This window comes from Tasmannia lanceolata, unplaced genomic scaffold, assembly GCF_043159265.1.
Source record: "Tasmannia lanceolata isolate RefF3 unplaced genomic scaffold, GAP_Taslan_0.1 ptg000025l, whole genome shotgun sequence".
Lineage (NCBI taxonomy): Eukaryota > Viridiplantae > Streptophyta > Magnoliopsida > Canellales > Winteraceae > Tasmannia > Tasmannia lanceolata.
Window position 1 is genome coordinate 9,228,849 of NW_027518702.1, and position 12,407 is coordinate 9,241,255.

A 12,407-nucleotide genomic window follows, 5' to 3' on the forward strand; every position below is an offset into this window, starting at 1 on the left:
GGACAACATACAACAGCTTGATCATGAACCCTTTACACTTTATTCAAACTAAAAACCTGGATTCTAAAATCCGCGTATCCAAATGGCCCCTTAATGTTTGGTGAATTTTCTCCGATTTTGTCAACTTTCTAGAAAACAGAATGGTCAGCCAGCACGCCCACCAGTTTGATCAGACTGATCCTAGCTGGACTGGACCAGACCTGTTAAAAAAGAAAATTGGATAGCTCAAAGATCACAGTTAAAAAAAAGGCAGCCGGCGCACGAGGCTCCCACCATTGCGGGGTTTGGGGAGGGCTAGATGTAAACTGCAAAGGGCGGCCTAGCTCAAAGATCACAGTTATCTTGAAAAAAAGGTATAGTCAATAAAAAATGCAAAATTCGTCATTTCAGGCCTCATTATATCACCTAAATTTGCAGTTGTGGATGTTTTGAGGTCCTTTCATTTAGAATAAAAATCATTGGACTTTTTTTTTGTGCATTTAGTGATATTTTTCTCTTGTTTTCTTACCTGTATCAAATATTATTCAATTCTTTTTCTTTTTAGCATATTGAAAAGAAAGCAAAAGAGCCATTCAAAAAAAAGAAGCAAAAGAAACCAGAAATGTCTCTCATCTCATTTGTTTCTATCTTTCTAGTTCCAACTTTCATGCACCAAATGCTATGGAGGCACCTTATCTAATACCAGTTTATGGTTTGAGTTGTGGCAGTTAAAGGATATGGCTGAAAGAGTTCCTGGAGGATCTAGGCTCAACAGCAAATCAGGTTCCATTGCCAACATTCTGGGCCTCCCTTCAAGTGACAACCATCTGAGCAGCCTAACGGTTCATGAAACTGAGTCCAATGGCCACTTGAGTAATGCAATTTTCTACAATGGAACCAAAACACAAGCCGACGAGTCAGAGTGGGTAGAGCAAGAAGAACCAGGAGTGTACATAACTCTTTCATCCTTGCCTGGAGGTGAGAAAGACCTCAAGCGGGTCCGGTTCAGGTATGAGCACAGTATCTCTTATTCATGGTTTGAAATTTCGGTTTCAGTTTCAGTTTCAGTTTCGGTTTCGGCTTCGGCCTCAGCTGAAAACTAAATTTCGGTATTTCGGCCGAAATTTAAAACCATGCTCTTATTTCATTATTGATATTTTCACAAGATGTTGCATAACTCCCATATTCTTCAAGAATGGCAAGTCACATCATTCTGTTGACACATAAAAGAGAATGTTGCAAGCTAATTGCTTTTTACTTACAAGAAGAGGTCTCAGGGGGAAAAAAAAAGCTCGTTATTTGTTTGACTAATCAGGAAAACAAACTGAATACCACACACTTTTTTCACACAGATCAGAAGTTACAGAATGTTAGCTAAAAGTTAAAACTACTATTATGTCCAAGATATCTTGGGTTAGTGTTTTGAATTTCTTCACTAATGACAAGCTTTTATAACTTAAAAAGGAAAAACACTTTTGCTGTAATGAGCAACTGTTTGAAATATTATCAGTTATATCATTTCTAAGTGAAAATCTGTCATTATTGGTAGCCCGGGTATGTGTTAAGGTACTTTCATTTTTGGACATTTACTTTTTTTTAAGGCCATGTTTTTCTTAATTCACTGACTTGTGTAGTTGCATTTTCTTTTTCTTTTTTTTGAAAAAAAATAATTATTCATTGAGCAACCAAAGGGGGAAAAAAGATAATAAAAAAAAGAAAAAGAAAAAAAAATTAAAACAGCAATCCAAGATACCCATCCCCAAACCACCCTCTACCCCTTTTATCATAATTCATAACAAATTGAAATGTTCACACCTCTATCTCTCACCAGCCTATAAGGGTTCAGGAAAGCTTGGCATGGAGGAGCGGGACTTAACTACTTACTTCCCAAAGTTTTATTACCTACCCCAAGTCCAATCCGAGGCGGATACTCCTCTTGCTTGATACACCAATTGCGAAGCACCCGAGCCTCTGCTCTGCCTACCAATCTAGCATCCCATCGGTCCCACCCGTCCACGTATTTTTTCCAACCTCTCCATACATCCCTCTGCTCCCCAAATCTCCAAAACCATTTCCTGAGCAACAATTTGTTTATTAAAATAATGTTTCCCAAACCCTGACCACTTCCTTTTTTTGTCTCTCATAACTCTTTCCATCTTACCTAATGCTTCAACTTTTGTGGTTTTGTCTACTCCTTTTCCTTTCCACAAGATTTTTTTTTGAAAGGTCTTTCCACAAGAAATCTCTAATCTCTTCACCACCGCTTTAGAAATGGATGATAGAGACATTATATGGGTGAATTTGATAAAACAGCTTTGACCAAGATTCAGATGACCAGCAAAAGATAGGAAACTCCCACCGTTCTCCATTATTTTACGGATCCTCAACAATGTGTGGGATGCTGTACACCTGCCTTAACACTGCTGACACTCCTCTCAATCCTGTTAAGGCCAACGTCAGTTTCAGGTTATCAATCTCGTGTCTTGATAAGTCCATTCTTAATTAAGCACCTCGACCTTATTTTATTGTTTTGTTTCAAATGTAAACCTTATTTTTATCAATTGATGACTATGATCTGCCGACAATCTTACTGAATTGCCAGTAGCACTCGTACTACTGCACTTGCAATGAGACAAATGTAAAAACTTTCGAAGATTTGAGGACATTAGCTGCTCATATTGTAGACTTTGACTACCTTTTTTTTGAAAAGTTAACTTTGACTTTGACTACTTTTTCATCCATTGGAAGTTAACTTTCTTCATATCAGGCTTGAATCTGATAGAAATATGTTGTTTAAGGCTTATAAAAAGGTTTCTAAAAACACAAGAGGCACTTTTTTGTACGTGGTCACACTTCTCAGACCTTAATATTATATTTTTTTTAACCCGAAATATGTCTAGGGACACAAGCAAGCACCTTAAAATTTTACTGAAGAAGTTAAAACTTACAAGAGGGGGAAGACCCGCCTTACCTCAAAACCCATAGCTATGTTGGAATTACTTACATTGAATACTTTGGAGACCCAAGACATCACATGTTAAAGTACCTCTAGCTTTATTCGGAAGATCCCTCCATTGTCTAAATGTATTGTTAGATCTCATATCACAGGCATAGTTGGCCAAAAGGTCGGCAACTTGATGGCCTCTCTATATTGATGAGACATCTTCGTCTTCAACTCAAGGATGAGAATATGAAGTTCCTGCCAGATGAATTTGATGGACCAAGGGGGTTTTCATTGTCTCTGAGCTTATCAATCAACACTTTGCCATTAGCCTCAATCCATATATTTTCCACACCAAGTGCTTTAGAATACCTAAGACCATCAAGCATGTTTCTAGCTTCTGCCTGCAAGTTAGTAGCAACTTTTTAATATTGAGAAAAAGCAAAAATCATCTTGCCGATGTGATATATCAGAACACCTCAACCACCCGAAGTGCCAGGGTTTCCCTTAGATGCCCCATCCATATTTAGATTGAGCTCGTCTCTTTTAGCTTTTATCCACTTGACTTGAAGCATCCTTATTGGTTTAGTCGGCTTAGGAAAAGTATTGATTTTATTGAGGGCGCAGGTTTCCCAACTGGTGCAATCTGAGGATGAATGCAATCTGAGGATGAAAAGAAAGTCTTTGCTAGCAAGTTTCCTCATGTCATGGCGTCCTTTATAATGGCATTAATAGGTCTGCCTTTGCCTTCCATTCTTCTTTTACATCTTTTCCTCCATATCCTCCACACTATAATAGATGGAATAACTTTTAGAACAAAACCAAAAGTTGATTTACTTTTACTCTTTGCTATTTCAAACCATTGGACAAGTCTGGCAATAATAGTTTGATTTTGGATCAACAGAACCTCCATAAAGAAAGCGAAGTGCCCCACATAATAGCTGCCACCTCACTATCAACAAACACATGATCCGTAGTCTCTTCTCTGGGCATTGAACAACAGCTACACATGGATGAAATGGGGATCTGAATGTCTTTCAGCCTACAATCAATTTTCATATAAAACATCCTATTTGAACGAAAGGTCGTTCCAAATATAATGCGGCCATCGTTTTAGTGGCATTGCTAATACCAGGTGGAATATTATTCCCCACCTCACCTAGGTTCCATCCACCATTTTCGTTAATCACCTCTTTGACTTGGAGCTTCACATTTAATTCATTACAATTATAGGCATAGTTAATAATGGGGTCATTACCAAACCACCTATCAGTCCAGAAAGCAATCTACCTTTCCCAACGACGTGTTGCCTCAATGATCTTTCCCTACAATTTTCAGCTTTCTATGGAGAAGAAAACCAAAAAAAAAAAAAAAATGTCTTCTCAACGCCGACCTAGAATTTGAAACTGCATTTTAGTTGACTTTGTAACCTGTCTTCTGTTTTCTTAATTTGACTTGAGGAGTAAACTGAGAACTTGCTTATTTCACAAAAGATCCAATGAATTCATTGGGTTTTCTAATTATCTTAGAGTCGAGTTTGGAAGATTGAATAGAATGAAGAGTTACAAATCTCACAGTAAAATTTTTAAAAATTCCCTTAGCTACACCTCTTTTTACAGTTCTGTTACATCAGCATTGATTTATTATATCATTCAAAAAAAGCAGTTATTCAGTATATTTTATTTGTTTTGCAGTCGGAAACGGTTCAGTGAAAAACAAGCGGAGAAATGGTGGGCTGAAAATAAAGTGAGGGTATATGAGAAATACAGCATTCGGACATCAGAAAAATCCATCGCCGGCTCTCCTGCATCTGAAGGAAAGGAGGAAGAAAAGGAGAACGTGGAGTGACATTACCGCCATAAGCAAACCTCCTCCGGGACCCGAAAATGTAAATCCTTTTTTGCTCATCCATTGAGGCCCGCTGCCATTAAAGGATCTCCGGGTCGGAAAGCAGCAGATCAAGAAGGAAAGAAAGTGAGTAGAAGGGAATTCTCCTGAGGAATGTGTAACATCTGTCCCCATAGAATTTGAAATTGTGCAGTTGGTCTTTTTCTTCTTTGAAATTGTATTAGTTCTCACCTATTTTTTTCTTCTTCTTTCTTCTCCTCTCATTTTTCTATTGTAATAGAGTTACTGTCTTTGAAAGAAATCCACAGGAAATTTTGCTCAATTTTCCCATTAACAGAAGTATTGACAGGCACATCTGGACTGTATGCATTCCATTTTTAACTGAATGTTTTTATTTTTTCACAGGTTATGTGAAGATATGTTTATTTGTTCATGGGGCTGATATTTCCACCCCTGTTTTTATCAATGCCACCCCCCTTTTATTTGTTTCTTTTTCCAATATGCCAAGCACTCACACCCATCACCTAATTGAATCAAGGGGCCCACACCTAGTATCTAGGGATGGTATGGTAGTTAGTAATGGGCCCACCTAGTTTCGAGGGATATTATGGTAGTTAGGAATGGGGCCCACCTAGTTTCGTGGAATAGTACGGTAGTTACTAATTGGAGGGTCCCACATTTGATCGAAAGCATTCACCTAAAAAGCTCACCAACCACCGGATTGGAAAAAGACCAGAATACCCTTGAACTCAGCATTTGAATAAGCTAATTTCAAAGGGCATATCAGGCATTTGAAAAGCTGAGTTTTATTTTTCTTGATGTCCACGTAAATCTAGGGGCGTTTTCATGGCATTTATTTTCCCCGGAAAATGGTCTCACGCGATTCTGCAATTCGGTGACGTGGAAGAACAAATCTGCTGACGTGGACGGAACGGAGATCCGTTATTTCTTCTACTAAAACTCCAACTACTTGGACCGGTCCCAGTCTTGCCACGGGCCCACCAATTAACACGTGTTGACGGGATCCGTAGACACGTGTCTACATGCGGTTCAAAAGCCGTGAATTATAAGGAAACGGGGATCTCACCATCCTATATATATCAAGAGTCAAGACACACAGAAAGATAACCTCACTCCTTAATTGATATTGACACCCCCACACAAACCCAAACCCTAAATTTCCGATCGGATTTCAAAGATTTGCAGAATCATGACCTTGATTTCAGTTAAAGAATCCGAAAATCAGATCTCCTCTCCTGATTTTCATAAATTTACAGAGATCTCAGACATCGGATCGGCCATGGAAACAGACAATTTACAGAGATTTACAGACATCGGATCTCCGGTGAGGAGTGATGATCGGAGCTTAAAGGTCGTTCATATCCAGGTTTTGAAGATCAAAGAAGAAGATTCTCATCTTGGTGAAGATATTGGTGAAGGTTTGAGTACGAAAGATAAACTCTCTTTTCTTCATCTCAGCTCTCAGATGGATGCTTTGTTTTACTCGAGGCCGATCTTGCCTTCTTCTCCTCTTGGAAACAAGACCTCGATCAAGTCATTTCAGTGAAAAAAAAAAGGTTAGAATTCAATCGTTTTCTCTCTCCTCCAATTTATTTATTTATTTTGTGCTGATTTATTGATTTTTTCGGCGATCATGTTTGTTGCTTTAATTACTCTGTAAAATTTGTTAATCTTGTTTTTGTTTTATTTATTACGATTTCTTAAAGATTTAAAACTTCTAGAAAGAGTAAAAAAAAAAAAAAAAAATTTAAACTTCATGATCTATCTCCGCCTTCTTCTTTTTTTGATGGATTTCACTGTGCTTTCTTGAATTCATCACGGATCTTTTCTTTCTCTCGAATTTGCTCTGTAAAATTTTCTGATTTACGATTTTTCTGATCTTTTCTTTATCTCGAATTTGGTTCGTAAAAGTTTCGGATCTTATTACTTTTATTTTACATGTTACGATTTCTTGACGATCAAAACCTCTTAGAAAAAGAAAAATAGCATAAAAAACTTAAAAAACTGTTCCCTGTTTCGTTTTTTCATGTTGATTTTTCCTCCATTTTTTTAAAAAAATTTTCTATCTTCTAAATATTTTTCCCGGGAAATTCCTCCAAACAGAAATTTTCTCAAGTCTTTGGTAACCATCTGCCGTTTAACGATCTGTCCCGCCAAAATAACAGTTAGCCTTGAATTTTCAAACTACTCTCTTGTCCTTATAGTTTTTATTTTAGCACGTGTATCTATTGGCACTTACGCGTGTTTATATTGGCACCCGCTCTTTAAGGGAGATGATATTTTTCACCCCCTTGCAGTACGCATTCGCCCCCCCTGATAACGTGAACAGTGGGCAACTTTAATGCTTTTTGACGTCAAATCACGTTAAAAGTGGGGCGAATGCGTACTGCCGGGGGTGAAAATATCATCGCCCTTCTTTAATTTATGAGTTTTTTTTTAGGATGTGTGCGCCGCTTGAAGTCCATCAGTTTTCAAATGTACAGTCGGGCCTTGGAAATGATCCTAGCCAAAAAAGTCCACAGCGTATTTACGTTGTGGGCCAACAGATGAACGGTTTGGATCATTCTATGAAGTGGGGCCGCTTTATTTTTTGAAAAATATTGGACCTCACGCTCGAATAGCATATCATTTCTCGAGTTTTCAAAAAAGTACTGTATGCTTACAGATGATCCAAACCGTCCATTTGCTTTGCCCAAAAAATCATTTTCTGGATGATCCTAGGCCTCCAATCTATAGAAGAACTGCAGCATATCATGGAAACCTCTATAGATTGGACGGTTGGGGGTCTATTGGCTCGGGATGGGTTGGCATTTTCTCAGGTTGGGTTGGATTGAGTTAGGGTTGAGGCCTTGGGGACCCAACTTGAACCCGACCTCTGTCTTCTAATTTTATTATGTCTTCTAATTTTATAATGATTTTCTCAGGATTATGTTTTTCTTTCTTATATTTTTTCTGTTTGATCGTAGATTACCCGATCCCAACCCAATCCCAACCCGAACGCAGCCCGACCCAATTTGGAGGCGGTTGGGTTAGGGTTAGGGTTGATCATCCTCAACCCCGAACGCAGCCCGACCCAATTTGGAGGCGGTTGGATTAGGGTTAGGGTTGATCATCCTCAACCCGAGGCTCGGGTTAGGGTTGAGGGAATGCTATCTCGGGTTGGATTAGGGTTGGCCTCAACCCGACCTGAGTTGCACCCCTAGTAACGAGGGGGTGAACGAATGAATACGATTAGATTTATGTGACTCTCGTGTAATTTTGATATGTATTTTCAGGGGCGATGAGAGGAAAGCGTGTACATTGATCAGACACTTAAAATGGAATTTGTGGCATATTCTCTGGGCCTTCCTTGTTCTCATGAATCATGATCTGCAGCTACCTCATGTACATATTACCAACAAAGTAGTAGCCTTTTATTTCTCTCTCTTCTCTATCCCTATCACTCTCTATATTTTATTTAGGGCAGTGATAAACCGACCCCCCAAAATGATAAATCAACTCCCCCATGTGTCTTTCTCTCTCAGAGGAGAGAGAAAGACACATGGGGGAGTTGATTTATCATATTTGGGAGTCGATTTATCACTCCCCTTTATTTATTTATTTGTTTATGTTTGACGTGGCAACTTACGTGTCCGGAACACTGACAGAAATGTTATCGGGAGTGTTGACATGGCAAGTACGTGTCCAAAACGGTTGTAGAGAATTGTGTCGTCGCATTGGCTGACCCAGTCAGAGTCTGCCACCTGGTGGATTTTTTAGGCGGAAAAAAAAACACAGCAGAGGGGGCTGTCCTAAGATATATATATAGTAATAGGAGTGTGAACAATTCCAGGCGGATGCTTCGAAAGATCTAATGGCTGGCTTCCGTCCAAGACCGAGTGGGCCATGTTCCCCCTCCCTCCTTCAACCAATCAACAAAAGAACATTAAAAAAACCTAAAAAAATCAGGGCATTTTCTCCAGATTTTAGGGTTCCTTTCCCCTTCTCACAAAATTAGACCAATGGTTTTCTTTATGGTCAGTGAAATTATGAAATTGAGGTTTAATGTAACCCACCTGGGTCCAAGGGTGTAAACTGATTGAATTCGAATCGGATATGGCTATATCCAAATTCGATTACAGCATATACTATCCGGATTCGGATTCGACGGATATTTAATATCTATTACCGAATTCGATTCCAACGGATATTGTTCGAATTCGGATATTATCCGTATCCGTTTATCTGGTAAATTCGAACATTTTATTGCAGCACTTTATCTTTCTTCTCCTTCTTACTCCTCAGATGAATTTTTAAAACCCTAAAACTAGTCCTCTACCTTCTCTTATCAGAATTAACTCTCAAACCCTAAAATATATGAGATCCTCTTCTTCCTTTTAAAACAAATGCATAGAGAGAGAGAAGCGGTGGGGATGGATGATGGTGGTAGTAGTGGTATTTGAGTTTTTTCTTTTTGTTCTTTTGTTTTTTTGTTTTTGGAACGGGTTTGGGCTATTTTGAACATGGGAACTGGGAGTGTTGATAGTGGAAGATGAAGAGAAATAGTGATGGAGATGAGGATTGGGTTAGAGATGGAGGTGACTGGCGGTGATGGAGGTGGCCGTGAGAAGGTGGAGGGGGCGACCGTAGATTTTGGTGGGAGTTGGGAGCACTAAGGAATGCCGGAGATGGTGCCTCGACCTCCTCCTTTCTCTTCTCCCTTCTTCTCCTTGCAAACCTTAGAAGTTCCTTCTTTTAATTGCATTTTGGGTTTTTATATAACCATAAGTTGGAAAATTGATCCGAGCCGTCCATTTACCATTAATGACCTAGATGGCCTTTTTTCTTTAGAATTCTCTAGAAGCTATGCCATATTCTTTCAATCACCAACATCCATTTGTCTCCTTCGGCCCACATTTATTGCTTCATAAAGAAGCCATGTCAAACTCCAAGAATGCCTTTAAAATGAGAGATTACTCCATTTCCCACCCAAAACACTTTTTGTTTTGTTTTTATTTTTTTTTAAAAAAATCACTTTTCTTTTAGAAACAAAAGATAGTGTGTCATTACTAAAATAAATATTAATGATATTATTAATAATAAATAAAAATGATGTACTTCTGGGATTCGGATGTTAAACGGATCCACTAAGAGCTGTGCATCTCATAAACGGATTCGGATAATATCCGCTTGAAACAGATTCGGATAATATTCGCTTTAAACGAATTCGGATGCGAACGGTTATCGAATATCCATTTACACCCATACAAGTCCATAACTCTAATTGCTTTTAAGATATAGGAGGAATGGGAAAAAAATCCTAAAGTAGGGTAAGAGAAATTGAAATCCTAAAAATATGAAAGAAAATAAATTGTGGGAGACGAGTATGTGAGCTATGGATAGAAATTTGTTCAAAGGGTTAAAGTTTAAAGGGGAAAGGGTATATGGAAGTTGGTTGACATAGGTGAAGATGGTTGGTTAGGGATTGAGAAGGAAAGCTAATTGCTGTTATATATAAGAAGTGGGGTGTTAATATCAAAAGGAGGGTTAACGTTTCAATGGATCATATAAAGGATGGCTGTGGAGGGGGCAAGTTTTGGAGAAGATGGGGTTTCGGCTGAAAATTAAAGAGGTAGCTGCAAACTAGGAGATAATAACTAGGTGTGGCTGCAAACTAGGGATTTCTAGTGGATGATAACTAGGGTCGTTTAAGAAAGGATTGGGACTTAGGATTATGATGAAATATGAATGAATTATAGGGGGGTTAGGGTATAACTTCTGGCCTGTTCTTGGGATGAACAGGGTGGATCGGATTTGAGAGAAAAGTGGGTTGGAGATGGGCTGTTTGGAATGGAATATGTGACTGGTTTTCTGCAGGGTTTAATACGCCTAAAACTAAAGAAAAGGGGAAGGTCTGGGCTGGTTAAAGAGGGTAATGTGGGACTGTTTTGAAGCAGAATGCTCCTTTAGAAGGAATGAAATCCACTATCAATATCTCTAATCTCCTAAAAACTCTCAAAACAAATCCACTATCACTATCACTGTTCTAGAAAGCTTATCAACTCAAAAGACCCCAACGTTTTGTCACTATCCTTTCGTTATTCAAAGTTTGATTGAGGACCGTTGATCTCAGCAATCTGCTAATATGCACCTGCATCAACGTCCCACATTATTGAATGATCCAAACCATTCACCATGGATTTAAATTTCGGTTTCGCCCCAATTTCGGCCTTGGCGAAACCGAAATTTCAGCCGAAAACCAGTTAAAAAATAATTAATTAACCATCTCGGCCTAAATTTTGTAAAAATACTAATTTTTCTTTAAAAAAATTGAATTTCTCGAAATTTTGACCGAAATTTCAGAAATTTTAGCCAGAATTTAAAACTATGGTTGTCACATGGTATCAGAGCTATTGCCTCAGCAGGTATTGGGTTGAAAACCCAACCCAAAAGAAGGGACATGTGCATGAGTATGTCCAACCCAAAAAAGAGGAGCCACCCCGTGAAGGAAGTGTTTGATGTATAAATGATTAAATGACACCAACTATATACAGAGCTGTCTGATTTAAACCTTTATTTTGATTTACCTTGTAGATAGTATAAGTAGACACCAAAGAGGATACACACATTGGATTTGCCAGGAGCTTACCTTGTAGAATAGTGGTAAGTAAAGCATTCGATTTACCTTGAACTTAATTACCTCGTAGAATAGTAGTAGATAGTGTTTGGCTGTCAACCTAGTAGAGTAGTGGTAAGGGTTGTTATCACAGGTGGTCTATCTATAATTTTCCCTTACTAAAAGAGAGAGAGAGAGAGAGAGAGAGAGAGAGAGAGAGAATCCTTGCAAAATTCCCCCTTTTGTGGATTTTTGGCATGGATTTCATAGGGAGGGGACAAGGGCAATACATAAGACGCATTCATATTTCATAGATGATCAGTTTTTCTTATGATATGCCAACCTGCCAATAGACTATTCATAAGCTTTTAAAAAGGCCTCACCACCTACTATTGAAGGTATGCTAATTCTACACTTCATCCCTTTAAAAGAAAGGAAAAGAAAGGCATATGTCTTCTCGTTCAGCTCCCGTTTGTTTTAGATTTTGACAACCGATTTTGAGTCCAATAATCGGTCTTTTGGATTCACAATCGGTTTTGAAAATCGAAAACTAAGCGTGAAATTATTTGAGTTACAACTTGATCAATAACAGTGCATCATACTCTAGTTAGACATGGATGTCTTAGTGTAGCATTAATTTTAATTACATCAGAATTAGTACTTAATTAAGTTGTTTAGAACTTTGTTATGAGTGAACCTCTCACGAGTCTATTTTATATATACCAGAGGAACTCTGATATCATCTGACTGACCATAAGGAGATCTTCCTCACTAGAGATCAAGTCATCCAGAGCGTAGAAAATCCAATCCAGATGGATCATTTGTCATGACCTATCGAGCTAAGTTCCTAATCTTTTCTGTATTCTAGATTATTTGCATGGTTAGTTTAGATTACTCAGTAGATCTGAAACAATGAATTGGAGAGAGAGAGAGAGAGCATACACCATTTCGGTGGTGGGACCTCATTATCATGAGACATAACATAGGCTTTCTATTGGATTTGTTCTCCACGAGGATAGCAAA

The 12,407-nt window shown here is 38.4% G+C and overlaps 1 protein-coding gene and 1 long non-coding RNA gene across 2 annotated transcripts in view; both read left to right on the forward strand.

The window, feature by feature from the left end:
* LOC143857480 (PH, RCC1 and FYVE domains-containing protein 1-like) overlaps nucleotides 1-5,120 on the forward strand; it is a 29,285-nt gene extending 24,165 nt beyond the window's left edge. Inside the window, exons 9-10 of the mRNA XM_077367899.1 lie at nucleotides 708-988; nucleotides 4,615-5,120. Coding sequence (XP_077224014.1) covers nucleotides 708-988; nucleotides 4,615-4,768 — 435 coding nt within the window. The 3' untranslated portion in view covers nucleotides 4,769-5,120. The remainder of the gene's footprint in view (nucleotides 1-707; nucleotides 989-4,614) is intronic.
* Nucleotides 5,121-5,884: 764 nt separating this feature from the next.
* Nucleotides 5,885-8,222, forward strand: LOC143857982 (uncharacterized). Its single transcript, XR_013238824.1, has 2 exons — nucleotides 5,885-6,345; nucleotides 8,065-8,222. It is a non-coding gene; the product is annotated as an uncharacterized LOC143857982 (long non-coding RNA).
* The last annotated feature ends 4,185 nt before the right edge of the window (nucleotides 8,223-12,407 follow it).